Below are 19,209 nucleotides of genomic sequence, written 5' to 3' on the forward strand. Positions count from 1 at the left end.
TAAGATGCGTTTGAGATAGCTTCGAGACGCAACTTAAGAGTGTCCTAAGTCCATCCTAAGTCCATCCTAAAATCGATCTTATCTATTATTTAGGACGAATCTTAGGATACTTTCGAGAACACCACCCCTGGTTTTCGAAAGTATCGTAAGATATGTCATAAGATATATATTAGGACATATTTAATGATCATCTTATGACTATCATATGATATGTCATAGGTGTCTTAAGAGATTCATAGCTATGATGCTGTTATGACTGTCATATGTGAACATTATTTTCTATTATTTTAAATAATGTTTAAAAATTATAAAATATAAGAATGAAAATGAAAGGATGAACATATTATTTATTACTATTCCTAATATTTACGAATATTTTATTTTTTTTATTATAATAAACAAAAAGGAATTGAAATATGAGTTGATAATTTGTTTAAATTTAGTTTGTAATATATGTTTAATCTTGAACTTCGCTTTCGTGTATTATCATACATGCAGTGTTATTTAACTCTGAATACTTTATAGATTCGGTACATCGAGTACTCGCTTAACAAAATGCCCGTGCACATACGTATATATAGTACTATTAAATATACTAGGAACGAAATAATATGTATATCTATTGTACAAAACTATAAGTTAGAAAAGAATTCTAAATTGCATGTCGCAGGAGATTCAAATCTTAATTCACGTAGTAATAAAATCTTTACTATTTAGCTAACCGAGAATCACAACAAATATTTTTATTACAATTAATATGAAATTATGCAAAAAAGTAATGAAAAGTAATTACAATTTTAGTTGACATTCATAAGACCATCATAAGTCATGTCGCGAGGGGTCTTAAGTTTACGACAAAAGTTATGACAAATCGTAACTTAGGACACTTTCGAAAACATATGTTACGACTATGACATGTCCTAAGACCATCATAAGACATGTCTTAGTCATAAGATACTTTCAAAAACCAGGCCCCTGGGGAATACTCATTCATTTGGGGTCTAGGTTATACCTTCTTCTGGCGTGTCCCTCATCTCGGACACTTACAATCAATGCTTTCGAGGCCTGGCGCTGGTGAATAAAATACAATGATGTTTAATTTAATTATTTATTTCAAATAGCATTCTACATTGAATTGTGATATGTGATGTTGGGAGTTTGCGGACCCAAACATCAGGTGTTGATTGGAACTATTTTATTCACCTATGAAATTTTAGCATCGATTTTGAATTTTCTAAAGTTACTTTTTATTGGTCAACTGTTCTCTTTTTACGTTATTGATTTAAATGATTGACTTATATTTTATTTAGTTACGTAAAAGCAATTAAAGGATTATCAAAATATTTACTTACTTTACAGAATTATTAAGTGGACAATAGAAATACTTTTAGGGTTATTTTCTTACAGCAAATTACAAACATTTTTATTCTTTTAAAAGATGACAGTTTATTTAATTGATTTCTCAACGTCAGATTAATTGCTATGCTCAAAAGAACTCTAGAAATAAGATTAAGAGGAAACTATTTATAACTTAATCTTACGTCATCTACTTTGTCTTGGAGCTTTAGCAATGCGACCTAATTCAATTTTATTTATGTATTAGTTTATTCATCTAAGATTGTCGAACGTAAAGCCTCGGTCACACCTTACCGGATAGCACGAACAGACGCCTAACGGATGAAAATAAATGTTGTCCGTTGACAAAATTGTAATCCGTTTGGAGTCCGTTGATGTACTGACCGAATAAAACGGACGTGTAACGAATGGACACACACACGATATGCAACGTACGAGAAACGGAAACGTACCGGACAGAACGGATGTCGAACGTACATCCAACGGACGAGTACCGCATAAAACGGACACCTAACGGAAGCGTACCGGATATAACGGATGAAAAAGATATACGGAAAAATTAAAGGCGACAATAATAATACATGTAAATCGCATAAATATTCAAAATGTTTCTGTGTAACTGGTTTTGGTTTGTTCTTCAAAATGCAGCCAAAGGGCAGTGTCTGGCCTGAATAAGAGCTGATTGATTGTGAATACGTGCCCTTCCTCTAAGATCGATTATGAATAATAAGAATTCATGAACCTTAAGAAATCTGACATACTAATAATTGGCATTTCTGACGCGAAATTTTCAGTTGGGATTTATCCGTTTCAGATCCGTTCATCATCCGTTTTATCCGTTATACGTCCGGTAGCAGTCCGTTTCTCATTCGTTTAACATCCGTTTTATCCGTTAAACGTCCGGTAGAAGTCCGTTGATGAATTTATTTACCAGACCTCCAACGAATGTATAACGGACACGTAACGGAAACAAAACGGAAACGAAAGGGACGAGTATCGTACAAAACGGACGCCTACCGTACGTTCAACGGACATTTCATCCATTGGACGTCCGTTCAAAGTTTTGAACATGCTCAAAAATTTCCACTGGACAGAACGGACGTTGACGGGTAAAACGTACGCTAAACGGACATGCAACGGATAAGAACGGACGTCTAATGGACATGAACGGATTGAAAAAAGTTATCCGTTAGGCGTCCGTTCGAGCTATCCGTTAAGGTGTGACCGAGGCTTAATGATAAATTAAATCCTTATGTTAATATGTGAAAGTTAATATTTAAACCATGATTGTAAAAATATTTAAAATTCAACGCAACAATAGTTTAACTTTAATTTAGTTCTTATTCAAATAACTTTTAACGATAATGGTTCCTCTTAGTTGTAATGAAAATGTACTTCTTTGTTGGGTAGAATTGTTCAGCTTCTATTTTATTAATTCATAAATTCTGAACTTAAGAAAAACAATCCCAGAAGGAGTTTTCAATTGAATAGGGTTGAAAGGATAAAATTCAAAATTCATTCCATTTAAAGTAGAAAAAAAATAGAATGCTAAATTATATATATATATTCAAAAGGTAAGCAGTCGCTAGGAAATAATTATGACAACTGTTATAGAGAAAATAAAGAAAAATTACGTTGCAAGAGTACGCTACAGAAAATGTATTTTATTGATAGAAGTGCTTGGACTCAGCTTATATCTAGCAGGATTCGCAACACCATACTGGGTATCGTTTCTATCAGAAGATTCTAATCTGGATTCTACTAGTGGTCTGTTCGCGACATGTGTTAGAACAGCCGGGAAATTGAATTGTGCAGATATTCCAAAGTTTTCAGGTAATGTATTCATATGAAAATCGTTTCCGTTACTAGGTATGTCTTGCCAATTTTGATGGGCTTTCAACGACCAATTGCCATTCAGAAGCATCTCTAACTTAAGTTTAAAGTTAAAGCCGATGGGTTATTACACAGATTTTATAAGATTGTACAATTTACTGCCGTATGTTGAACTAGGGGGGGGGGGAACCAAAACATACCGTCTTTTGTAAAATTCAATTTGAATAAATGCCTTTAAAAAAATGAATATTTGTACAGAAAGCACGTAATCTAAGTAAACGTAATGTTTTTTTCTCACGTCTTGTAATTTATACATGAAAACGAATTCGATGGCCGTGTTATCATTCAAAGGAAATATAACTGACAACAAGAAGTAGATTTTTAATAAATATTTATGGACTATATTTTGGAGGAAGGAGTTTTAAAGATGACTTTCACATAAAAAAAATATATTTTAGAAAAGCAAATCTTTACATATTTTGTATATTATAATAAATTATTTAATTTTCAAGTCTTTGTCTTAAGTCGTCTTTAGGACACCTAATTAGGAATTCTAAAGTTATATACGAAGGTAAGAGAGCTTCGAGCACACGACTTAGAACAACATAAGATGGTCTTAGGACACATACTAATCCTAAGTTAGCTTCGAGAACACCATCCCAGATTTCTGTTTTAATTGTTTTGAATACAAAAAAAAATGGTGATAACACATTTCGTCGCATACTTCTCAGGACTGCATTACAAGGATTACAAATTAAGTTTCAGAGTTATATGAGTCAGCTATACCGGTTGATGCATTTTCGGATTCATCAATCAACAACTTTCTGTTTACCTTATAACTTAAGCGGGCCGGAGTATCATACGTTAGCCTTAGCTCACAGATTACCTTGTGTATATAAATTAGACCGTTAGTTTTCCTGCCAGTTTGTCATTTTAGGGGCTCGATGTTCGGTGTGAGCCAAAACTCCGTGTTGAAGGCCGGACAATCTAATTAAATTAGTTCTCTGCACTTTCTCCTCGTTATTTATATGCCATGCGACAAGTAAACAACGAGGACTTAGTGAGAGGAGCTAATTTTAATTAGATCGAAGGCCGTACTTTGACCTATTATAATGTTTACTTTTACACATTGTGACTGTGCTCTCTTACTGCATCTTCTTATATTTATTTGAATGTTGTTAATAATTATGTTTCGATCGAATTAAAAAAAAAACAGTTTTTTTTACAGAAATTAAACCGAGTATTGCTCATTGAAATGAAAATAATTTGAAAATTATACTTTTTTTTTTATTATTTTGATATAAGTATACAACAAAACAATAACACGAAAAACCATTTTTGTGACAAACATTTACCTTAAAAGAATAGTGGAAACCATTCATGGTCACAGTTGCATGAGTAGGTAATTGGAAGCTTAGGTTGTTAAAAGATTCTTAATCTCTAAAATGTTATGAATCATGTCAATTTCGAAACACTGAAATGTTTATGGATAGGAAATATATCAACTTTGAAAGCTAGTGCCTATCGGGGAAAACATACGCCACTTTCTTCACTCCCAAGACAAGAGTCTGTAGTTCAGTAATTGTCGTTCACTTGGTTCATGTTTGTCATTATTTGTTCTTTGTAAACTTTTTGTTGTAAATTAGGGTGTAAATTTTCTCAATTGAATTGTTTCATATTTTTCATGTCGACCAGTGCCTTTTATAGCAGACCATACGGTATGGGGTTTTATCATTTTTGACGACCGTACGGTAGCATATGATTGCTTACATCCACTTCATTTAAACTTTGGTGGATAGCTGTCTCAGCATACCACATCTTATTTTTTTTATCAACAAAATATAACGTTTGCGTACAAAACTGAAAATAAATGCACATGCGACAAAGCTAAGCAAAACAAATAAGCCTACATAGCAACAGGGTTTATGGAAGTAAAATAAATGTCATATTTAACCTAAAGATTTTAAAGTTAAAATATACGTTTGTACTTATTTGTTTTAATTTGCAGATAAACTTATAATTTGTATAGTGTTTGCGTGTCTTGCTTTGATATCGTACATCGTAATGGTGGTGGCTTCTCTTCTTGTTATTAACTGGTTAAAGGAACAGCGAAATAGATGTACAATTGTTTCTATTGTTTCTAATGTGGCTACTGGTAAGTATGTTTATAAATGTTTCTGACAGACTACATATTTTTTGCCTATAAACATTGGTAAATATTGTCAGGTTAAAAATTGGACCTGAAACACCCTTAAGTTTGTCAATTCCCGATTTAGAATAATAACACATTAAGTATGTACAGTACTCATATAAGGAGACAAAAAATTCTAGAATCAAACTTTTTTTCTTAACCTGATTTTTGGGTTTATATGACTGTTAAAAGATAATTGGTGCAGAAAAAAATCATATGGTAGTGCTCTTCTTTTTTTTCTACTATGGCCTTTCAAAATTACCCAATTTTGATGATTTTTTCATTTTTCATCAATTTTTACCCATTTTGAGACTATTATCTTGAAAAAAATCACAGATCCACAACTCAACTTTGTTTCATACTTTTAATAATGATGAAATGGACCAATTTGAATAAATTTAACTGAAAAAAGCTAGAGGTAGGTGTTAATATAAGAAAGTTTCATCATATCTTGATGCTTTTTCGTGTCAAATTGATATAACCGGAAGAAAAGTGACTTAAGGAACTTTTACAATAATTCGCAAAGTGCTTTATATGAACTCTCGTTTTTATTCGAACATTTATATGAACCCGATTTGATTTGAATATTTATTTGAACTCTCGTTTTTAATTGAATATTTCCCATTTCAATTTTAAGTTGAATATTTCCCATTTTAATTTTAAGTTGAATATTTCTTGTTTTAAATTTCTTAAAAAAAAGTTTATTCTTAAATATAATGTTCCTTTTATTTCAATTACCAAAAGAAATTATAGATTTACTAATTTACAACTTAATCTGATGGCTGTCAAAAGTGCGAGCTAATACATGTATCTAACGCTATAAGATATATCTTTATTCTCAGTAAACCATATACATTGGTATAGAGAAGACATGCAATATTATGTACAATATTTACAACAAGACAGAACAAACAAAATAGTTGCTAAGACAATATATGAAGTCCATTTTAGCCAGGAGCAGATACACCTGTGTTAATAATCTTTATGAATTTACATAATTTAATCAATACTGATTTGTTTTTTGAAGACAAAATCTGTTTGTATTTGACAATATTTGCATTTTTTAAATAATAATGTGACAGACAATGTTTCCTGTTTTCTTCAAAGTATTTACATTCTAATATATAATGCAATTCATCTCCAATATCATTTTTGTTATATAGAAGACAAATTCTATTGTTTCTAACTATATTTTTCCATCTACCCTGTTCAATAGGGAGCTTGTGATTTGTGGTCCTAAATCTACACAAATCAATAGACAGTTTGTTCCCAAGAATTTCAAAATAATCTTCTTTTCCAAAATAATCTTTAAAAAGTTTGTAATTTAGTGCTTTTGGCGAGTTTTCAAGAAAAGAATGCCAGACTTGTACATACTGATCTTTAAGTTTAAGTTTGATGAATGAAACTAACCACTTGCAATTTATAAAAGATTGCGTTTCCCATACATTTGGGATACCACATTCGTTCAGAATAGGCTTTATTCTGTTTAACCATGAAAAATTCACATTGTCGTTAATATACATGTGATAACACAATTTATATAAAATATATGATAGTTTTGTCTCTTTACCAGAGTTTGCTTTTCCCCAAAATGAAATCAATCTAGTTTTTATGTCCAAGTCGATAGGATATCTCCCAAGCTCCCCATAAATCATATAAGAGGGTGTAGATGTTTTCAGACTTAATAACAATTTACAAAATTTTAGATGTACCCTTTCAATCATGTCGTTGTTGTCAATACCCCATACTTCACAACCGTTCAGTAGTATTGGCTTTACCATTTTATCAAATAAATCCAGCTGGCTATATATAGAAAGATTATGTAGACGACCTAGGCTTAACACTTCGTAACGACCCTTGGTAGCTTTTTCTACATTAAACTGTTTTGTTTTATCAAAATTGCCTGTTCTTGTTAGAACTATTCCTAAGTAGTTAAATTCATCAACAATATCCAGTTTTTTGCCATTGAATAAAAATTGAAAATTACATGATGGTCGTCTCCTTGAAAAAACCACGACCTTTGTTTTATCAACATTAACTTTTAGCTTCCATACATCTGTGTAATCTTGGAAACAATCTAAAAGTTTTTAAAGTTCAGTTTCTGATTCGGCCATCAAAACAGTATCATCAGCGTACAGAATGATAAAAAGTTTTTAAAAAATGTCAAGTTTTTCCTCAAGCTCTTTTGACACTGATTTTAGGCCCTCTAGGTTACAGTTTTGCAAAAAAGAATCAAGATCATTTAAAAAACAAAAAAAAAAGAAAAGGCGATAAATTTTCGCCTTGTCTAACCCCTTTACTACATGGGAAGAAATCAGATAAGGCATTGTTATGTGAAATACATGACTTCGTACCCTGATACATATTTACAATTACATTATACATAGAATGAAATTCAAAACAGTGTGGCTGTGGCCATGGATTGACACATTAAATTCATCCATTGACTGAGACAATTTAGGTAAACGTTTGTATGTAACGACCATTGCTCACTGTGTACTTTTTAAAGACACTTAAACTATGGGGCCACCAAAGGTTCTCAACACCTTAATAAAGTAATTCGAAAAAATAAATCAGAAATAACACGATGTTTTGATTTATATCAATTATATAAATCAAAACATAAAGGTTATTCCTGATTAATTTTTCGAATTATTTTATAATTAAAGGCGTTAAGAAACCTTTGGTGACCCCACAGTTTAAATGTCTATCGTAGGTACGTCGTAAACAGTGGTCGTTACAGACAAACGTTCACGTAAATTGTCCCAGTCAATGGATGAATTTAATGTGTCAATCAATGGCCACAGCCACACTGTTTTGAATTTCATTCTACATCCATTCATATTATTTAAAAGTATTTTGTACCACAGTGCATCTCGCCATATCGTGTCAAAAGCCTTTTCGAAATCGACGAATGCACAAAATAGTTTTTTTCTTTTCTAACTTTAAAATTTCGAACAATGTATGAATCACAAATAAATTATCGGTTGTTGAATAACCCTTTCTAAAACCACATTGGTTTTCGTTTAAAATCATGAATTCTTCAGAGAAAAGATTTAGTCGCTCGCATAAAATTGCGGTAAAAATTTTCCCCATACAACTAAAATGGTAATTGGTCTAAAATGTTTTGATCCAACTTGCTACCTTTATTTTTATAAACAGGCTCAATGTAACCAATTAGCCAACTGTCAGGTATAATACCAGTGCGAAATATAACTACAAAAGCAATTATCGCAATTTTATAAAGTTTAGCCGGAGGACAATAATCCTATGAGTACCTTTTATATGTTATACCCTTATCTTGGACTTAATTGTATATTTTGTAAACTGTTGCTGGGGAAGTCTTCCCTTAGCTTTCAAGCTGTAAACTTGGGTTACTAAAATTGTATATATTATATACGGTCTTGCGTTTAAAGCAGCCATAGTGTCAATTACAGACCTACAGACTTAATGTAACTCGTGCCGAAGTTCACAGATTAGACCGGAAATTCACGGGGTTATATTTACCATGCTGTCAATTTTGTAGATTTGTAATTTTTATCTGTTTTAAGAACAAAATGCATATTTTTAAAACTTTTTTGTTATAAATGATTGAAAAAATACATATCTCAGAAATTTGAAAAGTGATATGGGATGTACATGTTCCTGGTAAAATCATTTCTGGTACCTCTCATCCATTTTCAAAAATTTTGGCAAAAAAGACTGACTTGATTGGTAAAAAAATTTGAAAAATTAATTACTCAAAAACTGTAAAATGTAAATACACATTTTTTTTCACAGATTATAGTTTGATTACAATATTTTTAAAATTCATTGATATTTTCCACTTGTATCTCACATTTTGAAAATAATTCTAGAATGAAATTTCAACGAGACTTAAACGTCAGAAAAAAACATCCTTACAGAACGAATTTGTAATAAATTGACCAATACCTACTATATTTACTCAGTTATCAATAAAAGTAGCCAGTTAATGGACATTGATTTTCTTTGGCATATTTTGAAGTTAAGGTGATTTTGTACTCCTGATATTTATTCTATACACCCATGAACAGTATAGACTTTTATTTGGCACATCATACAAATCAAAAAGTCTTTATTTACTGTGAAATGGTATAAATGTAAAGAAACTAGATTTATAGGCAAATAAGGAATTTATTGTTTGTCAATATTGATTGTGTACAATAATAATATACTTCATTCACTGGTGTTAAATGTAAAAAAAAAAATCAGATTAAAAATAATAATAGGTTCGTACAATTCTTTACATCCATTTTATTACATTTAAATGTCAAATAATCAAGGCTTTTAGAAGTACCTATTAACGATATGTAGTCTTTTAACTTATGTTAATTTGAAGTGCATATTCAACGTTTTCATTTGTTTTGTCCTGGGAAGGAATAAGAGTTCATTTACCAGACCATAGTATACATGTAAAACCAGTACATACATATATATGTCAAAAGGGGACCCGATTATTTGAGCAAACTATCAGAGCAAAACAATTGAAATATAATGTATTAAAAAATATAAGTTGTAATCGCTAAAATAATCAAGGAACTAGAGCCTGATTTTTTAGCAACGAAAATATGTCATAATATAAAAAAGAAATTCTTGTATGATTGCCAATGAGACAACTCTCCACAAGAAACCAAATGACACAGAAATTAACAACTATAGGTCACCGTGCGGCCTTCATCAATGAACAAAGCCCATACCGAATAGTCAGCTATAAAAGACCACGAAATGACAATTTAAAACAATTCAAACGAGAAAACTAACGGCCTAATTTATATACCAAAAGTGAACGAAAAACAAATATGTTTACTACAGTTTGTACACAAATCCTTGATAGAACCACAGCCTCGGAACATTATTTTGAAATTTCTATAATTACACTCGGAACATCATTTTGAAATTTTTATAATTATATTTGTGACCTTCTGCTGTTGTCTGCTCTATGCATGGTCGGGTTGTCGTCTCTTTGGCACATTCCCCATTTCCATTCTCAATTTTATATTTATATCGAAAAGAAATTGTAAAATTATTTCAAATAGAATTTGATTTTGATTATAAGATTGCTTTTCTGATACATCTTTGGAATACTCAAATTCCTACTCTATCAAAATAGATTTTTGACGGTTATCTTTCTATATTTTAATTTTGGATGTAACGCGTCTTCTGATTGGCACGTTATTTTGTTTGTCAGCTCATATAAGTTGGTCCCCTCTGTAAAATACCCAGTATGCCTTCGGAATATACAAATATTAATAAAAATTTCAATAACGGCCGGGAAACAGACTAGCTCTTTCCTGTCTATTCGAAATAACATAAAAAGTGTGGCGCAAACTTTGAAATAATTTAATTTTGGATGCTACGCGGGTTATTCAGTGTACATTGTGTACCCCATTGTTTATGTTATTTCTTCATAGACGGAAGAAATATTACAGTCATTCCTTAAGTAGTTATAATTTGGGATAACGTTTGAAAATACGTCAAAATGTAGGTAAAACTATAACGTAAATGAAACAGGTAAAGATTAGAGGACTTGAAATAATTTCGGGAGAAACTAGCTCTATAATATTGTGTACCTCTTTTGAAAAAAAACAGCTTCGTTATAAATGTGTACCAGTTTTTTCTTTAATATCGTTCGATTATACAGTCAGTATTATCTGAGACTACTATCATAACACATGTTATAGTAGTCTCAGATAATAACCTACATGTTATGCATCCTCTCTTGATTTATTCATAGCAATCTTATCAGATGTATCAGAAAAGCAATCTTATCAGATGTATCAGAAAAGCAATCTTATTTTTCAGTCCAGTAAACATGGTATATATATATATATTTCTTTAAATAAACGCAGATGTAGGTTATATCTCAATGAGACAGCAACCTATCAACATAATTTTAAAAAATCGAAAAGACGTCTACATCTTCTAACCAATAGATAAATGTCTTTCCTAGATGACTGTAAGACGAGACTTTTGGTGATAGGTTAACGCCGACTATCAAAAGACAGAAAAATACAAAATTCTCCATGTACTAAAAACTTAAGATGTGTTCATCAAAATGTTGAGATGTGATATGGTTGCCAATGAAACAACTATCCACCAGAGTTCAAATGAGGTGGATGTAAGCAATATTATACTAGGCAACTGTACGTGGCCTTCAACAATGATGACTTCCTACACCGCAAAGTCTCCTTTAAAACCACAAAACATGAAAAATATAAAACTATTTAATTGAAAAAGCTAACAGCTTAATATTTAACAAAGCAATTTACAAAAAACAAATATATATATGTATTTCCTTTTGATTAATCCAAACCAATTTTGTTGTAGGTATACTTATACCACTTACTCTTGGTTTATACGTTGTGTACATGGAAGATAGAGGGTTTTCTTTAGAAGTGGTGTATTTCTTGATGATCGTTAGTAATGTATTGGTGGTAATTACTGCGGTCCTGCGAATTTTCGACTTCAAGCTTCCGGAACCAAAGAAGCGAGGGATACCTTTCAGTATGCCACCACTAACTACAATTAACCGACAGATTAAAACACCGATGTCAAAGATTCAAAGGAAAACTGAACAGAAGCTAAAACCTGCAATTACACCACAACGATATTTCCCTAAACCTTCGGAAAAAAGACACACTCATCCTTTCTACAAAAAAGATGTGGACCCATTGTTTGTTAAAGTGTTATATGCAAAAGACAAAGATTCTGATACATTGACAGCTGTCAGGCCTTTCAATGTGAACGTCAAATGAAAATGTAGGACATCAATGGAGAATCGACAAAGGTTTTCTTATTTTAATAGATCGTTCAATGATCGATGGAGAATATTTTAGCTGAGATATTTTTTCGGTAAACGGGAGATAATCCTATTTTAAATGTTGCTACTGTAATTTTACAATGTAGGTTATGTCGCTTCTCTGAAGACCCCAGCACTTGTCTCAACAACAAAAAATCGTCTATACCTTAATATAACGAAGACATGCAATATTTTTTTTTTGTTTTTTAATATAAGAATATACACTTCAACTTACAGAAGTATATTTTAAAATTTGTTTGTTAAACATTTGAGGCTTTATGAAAGATAAAAGCAATGTTTTAGCTGCTTATATACAAATGTATATTAGAAATAAGATGTGGTATAATTGCCAAGAGACAACTCTCCAGAAGATACCAAATCACACAGAAATTAACAGCTATAGGTCACCGTACGGCCTTCAACAATGATAAAGCCCATATTACATAATCAGTTATAAAAGGTCCCGAAATCACAAGTGTAAAACAAACTAACGGCCTAATTAAAGTACAAAAAATAAACTAATAACAAATATGTAAAACAGCAACAAATGACAACCACTGAATTACAGGCTCCTGACTTGGGACAGGCACATGTATCTAAAATGGGGCGGGGTTAAACATGTAAGCGGGATTCCAACCCTCCCTGTAATGGCCTGACCACTAAGTATAACCGACGATTGGGCTCAAGCAGAAAAGACTATCAGGTGCTGATACTTTAATCAAGAGTCAATCTAACAAATGGTAAAAAGCTGAAAAACAAATAAAATACAATTTTACAATGTGTTCAATTAATGTTATTATAACGAAATGTCAAAGGTAATTGATAGCACAGTCCGTTGAATGCGAGAAAATGTTGTACTTCAAGAACGGTTAAATTTCAAGTATTTCACGGAGAAAAGGTTCAAATATGTAGAGAGCAATTTGAAGGGTTCAAATACAATGTTGTAGAATTAACTCACTCTGTTGTTAGCCACGAATTGTGTCCAAGATGACGTCTCAACGAAATGTTCCTCGTGATCGTAATGACCTTGCAATTTTCTGTAACGGATACGTATGAGAGAGGAAAAGGTAGCGACGGTACGATGTTTTAACGTTAAAGATAAATAATCCTTCGAGACTGGAACACATAAATAGATTAAGAATATTATCAAACGAACTATATAAATTACGGAACGGTGTAACTCCCCGTCTGATGTCTATCTGATATCACTATTCTATAAACTATTCGCAAATGAATATAAGATCTAGATAAATGAATAAATCCAAATATAAAATGAATATATACAGATGAAATAACCACTATTGGTCGTGTGAAAAATATCGTCTCAACTTACGACATTTCACTATAAAGTTTCCAGAATAGATTAATTCCACGGAAAACTGGGTTCGGCACAGTTTCTTTTCCTATGAGGAAGGATCTCTCCAATGCGGTTGCTGTGATTTGCAAAATGTTCCATAGTTACTGTTGAGATAGTAGGAACTGTTTTCTCTAACGTTGTTAGACGGCGACGACGGTTGAAGGTGGTCCTCCGGTGGGTATGACGAGAGCTAATACTTGATCCTCTTCCGGTTTGGCGAAATGTCACATCTCTTTGAGTATCAGACGAAATTAAGCGTTTCGTCCTAACGTTCCATCCAGCTGATCCAGTTGTTCTATCTGTGAAGTGGGGTCCTCTATGTTTGATTGTGTTGTAGTAATGTCCAAGAAAAGGTGTTACTTTCTGATGATGTCCAGATAAGACTACCAGTTCCTTTTCACTAAAATTCAAGTCAGATTTGGCAAAACTGCTTCCTCCTCGGAGTAGAGGTTGCTTGCTCAAAGGCAGGTTTGTGAATGCTACTGATTTCCTCACCATGAACTTCAGGTCCTGTTGATTTCGGAATGAAATTTTCTTTATCTATAGATTTTTCTATAGAAGTCAAAAATTTTGCTTTTAGTAACGCGAGTGATGTCCCTTTAGAGGAATTTGCGCGTTTACCAGGCTTGGTACTAGGTCCTGTACATTCAAGGGATTGTATTGAATGCGATTTTGCGACCTTGGCATTCGAATGAAAGTTTTTGTCGTTAGACTGAACAACAATTGGATTATTGTCCTTGACGGCTATTTCCGGTCTTGAGGCAAGACGTTTTTTTGATTCCGTGATTGAAACGTAAGTTATCTTTGTGTTGACTTCAATAGGAACAGTTTGCTTGTCAATGTATGTATTTCCAATTATGACCCAACCAAGTCTCAACTTTTGGGCAAATGGAGTTCGGGATGGTCCTAGGCGTTGTTCAAGGACGTGGTGTGCCTCTATAAGGTCCCTTCCAATTAGGAGTAGAATTTGACAACGTTCCTCTAGTGGTGTAATGCTTCCTCTGAGTTCTGTCAGATGAGGATGATGTATCGCAACTTCAGGAGTAGAAATTTCGTCTCGATTATTGGGAATATTATTACATTCAATTAATGTTGGCAGATCAAATTGTACGTCACTATGTACATATTTTATGACGAAATCTTTTTCTCTGTTCCCGGAAGTAGCTACTCTGCCGGAGCATGTTGTAAGAGAGTAGTTTTCAGGTTTCTCCCGAACGTTGAACAGACTGAAGAATTCAGGCGAGGCAAGAGACCGGTTGCTTTGGTCGTCAATAATGGCGTACATCCTGATAATTTTGTCTGTCTTGTCCTTGTGGTACACGTCCACAGGTAATATCTTGGCATAAGATTTCTCGCTCTTATGATCTTTGTAGATCTCTGTGCAGATCGAACTTACAGAGGTTAACTTTGTTTCAGCTGACTCTGTCTGCTCCCCGCCGTAGATTTGTGTTAGCTCCCCGCCGTAGACTTGTCAGGGTGAGCTAAACTGGGAACTTTCAGATTGTTGTGGTCTAGTGATATGAAGTGCTGTGGTATGTCGTTCACTTACACACTCGTTACAATTGATACTTGCGTTGCAGTTCCGACTTCTGTGTGTGGTTCGACTCACAACACTTGTAGCACACATTGTTTTGTCTTAACAGATCCTTGCGTTCCTCGATTGGTTTGGCTCGGAATGCTCGGCATTCATTCAAGGTATGCTTTGTCTTGTGTAGGATACACAGATCTAGTTGTTGACTGCTGTCTTCAGTTAGCTGTTCAACAGCCGTCTAATGGACGTTGACTTTAGAGTACATCTGAGGTGTGAACCTTGGCGTAGAGTTTTTTGTATTTGGTGTTACTTTTGACCCAAAGATGAACCCAGGATCGTTCTTAATTTTGCTAATTTCCCTGATGAAGGCACAGAATTCTGTGAAAGGTGGAAAGGCAACTTCATATTTAGACTTGTATCTTGAAGCCCTTGTAATCCACTTTTCTTGGAGTTCGTATGGCAGTTTTTCTACAATAGGATTTATCCCGGACGAAGAGTCGAAATAAGCTAGCAAACATCCCAGCTTGGGATTTTCCTTGTGATATTCTATTTCTGATAGAATATCAGACAAGTCATAAAGACGTGCGTTATCTTTGTTCGTCAAGGTAGGAAAATTGACGAGTTTACTCGTGATAGAGGCTTCCAACATTTCTGGAGCACCATATCGCTCATCCAGTCTTTGCCATAACCTCCGTAGGCCTCTAGTAGGGTTGTTGGCATTTGATGCCCTAATACTCATGGCATGTTTACCAGACTCTGGCCCTAGCCACTTAATCAGTAGGTCTATTTGTTCCGAGTCAGAAACTTGTAATTCGTCTATGACGTTTTTGAAGCTAGATTTCCATGTATGGAAGGATTCTGCCTGGTCATTAAAATTTGTAAGCCTGGAGAATAATAGGTCTTTGCGTAAAAGAAATCTAGTAATCTCCGATGTTGGGTTGATTTGTTGCTGGTGTGCAACAGGGATCTCTTCTATTACGCCTTGATTTTGGTGTGAAACAGGGATCTGTTCTATAACGTCTTGTTTTGTGCGTAAGACAGGGATCGCTTCTTTAATACCCTGTTTTTGGTGTTCAGCAGGGATCTCATCTGAGAGGTCTAGTTTTTGTATGCCGGTTACTAATCCCAGATCTGGGATTAAGGTAACTTCCGGTGACTTAGTATCGGAAGGCAAGACAGCAGATGTCTGTGACAGTAAGTTCAGTGCCACGGATGGCACGAACGCTGGTGCTTCGTGACTCAGCTCGATATGAACAGGAATTTGTTTTTTCTTTTGAGGTCCTGTTACTTCCTTTACAGCAGTTGATACAGAAAGTTTATTTACGGAATCTTGCACACGCTGTAGCGGGTCTTCCTTTTCGTTAGGGAGATCGCTAAACGCTTGGCTGTCGTCGTATTCCAGGATACGAGCCTCGGCTTCTGCGGCTGCAGCCTCTCTGCGTGCTTCTAGAAGGTTTAACTTGGCCTTCAGCTCGGCTTTTTCTCGGCTAACACGTGCAGCCTCTTGTTTGATTTACGCTTTTCTGCGTATGGCCTCTTTTTCTGCCTCATGTTCCATATTAGCCTTTTTAAGTGTGGCTTCCTGTTCCATTTCAGTCTTTTTGCGCGCTGCTTCCTGTTCCATTTCAGATTGTCTGAACAGGGCTTGTTCCTCTATCATTGCCTCTTGTTGTAGGATAAGGGAGCTACCATTTGATTTTTATGGGGGGGGGGGGGCTAGGATGAAATTTGAAAAAAATAGGCAGGACAGGAGTTTTGAGTAAAAAAAAAGGCAGGATGAGACACTTTGCAAAAAAAAGGCAGGATTACAATTTAGGTAAAAAAAGTCAGGATAAACTAATAAAAAAAAGGCAGTACCGAATAGAGTGAAAAATAAAAAGGCAGGACAGAGATTACAACTAAAAAAAATGCAGGACAAAATTTTTCATCCTAGCCCCCCCCCCATAAAAATCAACACTAAGTACATAACAGTCAGAGAAAAACATGACCTTGTGCAATGCCAAGATATCATGTTGAAATAATACAAGTATTATTCAAACAAAACAGGCGTAAAATGCATTGTTTAGTGAGATATCTACCGTATCTATGATAGGAAAGAAAAGATATGGGTATCCATCAATTACACATAAACAGTATGTGCATTTCAAAAACTGAAAAAAATCAAAGGAACAACGCTTATATAACTGTTTTTTTGTTTTACCTCAAAGTCACAGTGAGGCCTCCAACACGGAGCAAAACAAACCTCTTAACTAAAATTGTCCCTTTATAAATTTTGAAATAATTAAGAAACTAAGGTTTCAACTCCATCAGGCAAAGTTGGTTTCAGATGGATTTGGCTATTTATTTTAGGTATTTTTGACTTATAGATTTTCAACGGTTTTGGTACTAATACATCTTCGGATTTCAAATGTTTGGCTTTGAGCGTTCCTAATGAAGGTAAATCCAGAAAAGCGCTTCGGACGCAGACATTTTTAAACGTGTTGTTTTCAATTTTTCACACATTGCAAGTTTGAGGTGACCTTATACTAGTATGTACATTCTGTACATTCACGGCGCTTCAATTTGTCGATACTTATGTTTTGGCATTGTACAAGTTCGTGTATTTCTCTGATTGTTAATGATTATTGGGTGTGTACTCTCAGAACTGTACTTTGTGTATTTTATGTTTTTGTTACTTTTTGGTTGCCATATATCGGACCTTTTCAACATTTCTATAATTTGTTCTTATGTAGTATTGTTACACCACTGTCCGCCAACCCAATCCTATTTTGATCTTACCTTCGTCCTGAGTTGGAAAAGGAAGGTCTTTCGTTTCTGCGTCTGGTAATTCGAGACATCGTTTGGCTAGAATAATATCATACTAGTTTTACTCTGTTATCTCCCCTTAATTGTTAATTTCTAGTGTATTTCAGCCAAAATATATCTCGTAATACCAAACCAGGAAAAGGAAACGAATATTATATTCGTGCATGATCATACATTTGAACTTTAATTATTAATGTCAAATAGAGCGACTTATGTTTGTCATGTTTTCAACACTGCATGATTAATATGCATATTGATACAAAACTTCAACGACATTTGGTCTTTTATCTTTTAGTCTCTTCGGCAATCAAACCACATCTTCATAAGTTGATGAATGTTCTATACAAAAACGACATTTTTTTAAGTAAACTCTGTATTTACACATTTTTTTTAAACAAAGGTCGTTTTGGTCCAGCATTTTTTGTCTTTGTGTTTTGAAAAGTCCCTTTTTACCATCTCATTTTTTAAAGTTTTGACCAATAGGAATGTTGTTTATTTAATTGATAAACTCATGACACCTCTTGAAGGAAAAAAAACCCAGACGTATACAAAATAATTTATTTTCAAAAATCTGCTTGTTCGTCCGATTACATGCACTTTGTAATATGTCTACAAATGGAAAGACATATGAATTCTATGAATGGGAATTCCTTTGAATTTTGCATTTATAGAAGTATAAAAGTTCTATAATTTGGAATAAAAGGGTTTTAGGACATATTTAACACTTTGAACTCAAATGAATTATTATAGGTTATAACTCCATATAACAAATGCTAAGTTAAATATGCGTTTCATGCTTCGGAACGATCTTTTGTCTAAACTTGAAAATAAGTCTGTTTCTGTACCATTTACATCATATTCAGGCGAAATCAATTTCCTAGAAAAAAAATATACTCCCAAAAACGACACTATCTTTACCTACCGTGTTTAAATCATTTACCTCATTGAAGCTGTTATTAAATTGTTTTTGTAGTAATATTACGATTGCAATGTGATCTATTCATCTAGTACAGTGTTAACTTGTTTTTGTTACTGCGAATGTTGTTTGCTTCATCTTGCTTTAAAAGGCAATGGATCGACGAGTTAAATTGTTGGTGTGTTTCCCTTTTTTATGAGAGTGTCATTTATCCTGTGTGTCTAGAAGAATAAAATGCCTTTATCCCATACTAAAAATTAGCAAACACTGATGGAGTTTGTAGTATCATAGCATTTTTGTTTACAATGATAAGAACTATTTGGTTTTCGAAGAGTTTCTAAGAGAATTTGATTTTGTCTTCCAAATTAATAAACACTTTGAAATTGTATATGAATAGCTG

General features: G+C 33.5%; 1 protein-coding gene across 1 annotated transcript; it reads left to right on the top strand.

Moving 5' to 3' along the window:
• The first annotated feature begins 2,925 nt into the window (after positions 1-2,925).
• On the top strand, positions 2,926-12,389 carry LOC139510627 (uncharacterized). The gene is made up of 3 exons (XM_071297177.1): positions 2,926-3,189; positions 5,198-5,344; positions 11,729-12,389. The coding sequence occupies exons 1-3, from the start codon at positions 2,955-2,957 to the stop codon at positions 12,154-12,156; spliced, it is 810 nt and encodes a 269-aa protein (XP_071153278.1). The 5' UTR covers positions 2,926-2,954; the 3' UTR covers positions 12,157-12,389.
• The last annotated feature ends 6,820 nt before the right edge of the window (positions 12,390-19,209 follow it).

This window comes from Mytilus edulis, chromosome 2, assembly GCF_963676685.1.
Source record: "Mytilus edulis chromosome 2, xbMytEdul2.2, whole genome shotgun sequence".
In the NCBI taxonomy this organism is placed as follows: domain Eukaryota; kingdom Metazoa; phylum Mollusca; class Bivalvia; order Mytilida; family Mytilidae; genus Mytilus; species Mytilus edulis.

Excerpts from the sequence above, each read along its gene's own strand:
- LOC139510627 (XM_071297177.1), top strand. The coding sequence starts at position 2,955 with ATGACAACTGTTATAGAGAAAATAAAGAAAAATTACGTTGCAAGAGTA. Across the intron at positions 3,190-5,197 it reads AGATATTCCAAAGTTTTCAG|ATAAACTTATAATTTGTATA; the intron begins GTAATGTATTCA and ends TTTAATTTGCAG. Across the intron at positions 5,345-11,728 it reads TGTTTCTAATGTGGCTACTG|GTATACTTATACCACTTACT; the intron begins GTAAGTATGTTT and ends ATTTTGTTGTAG.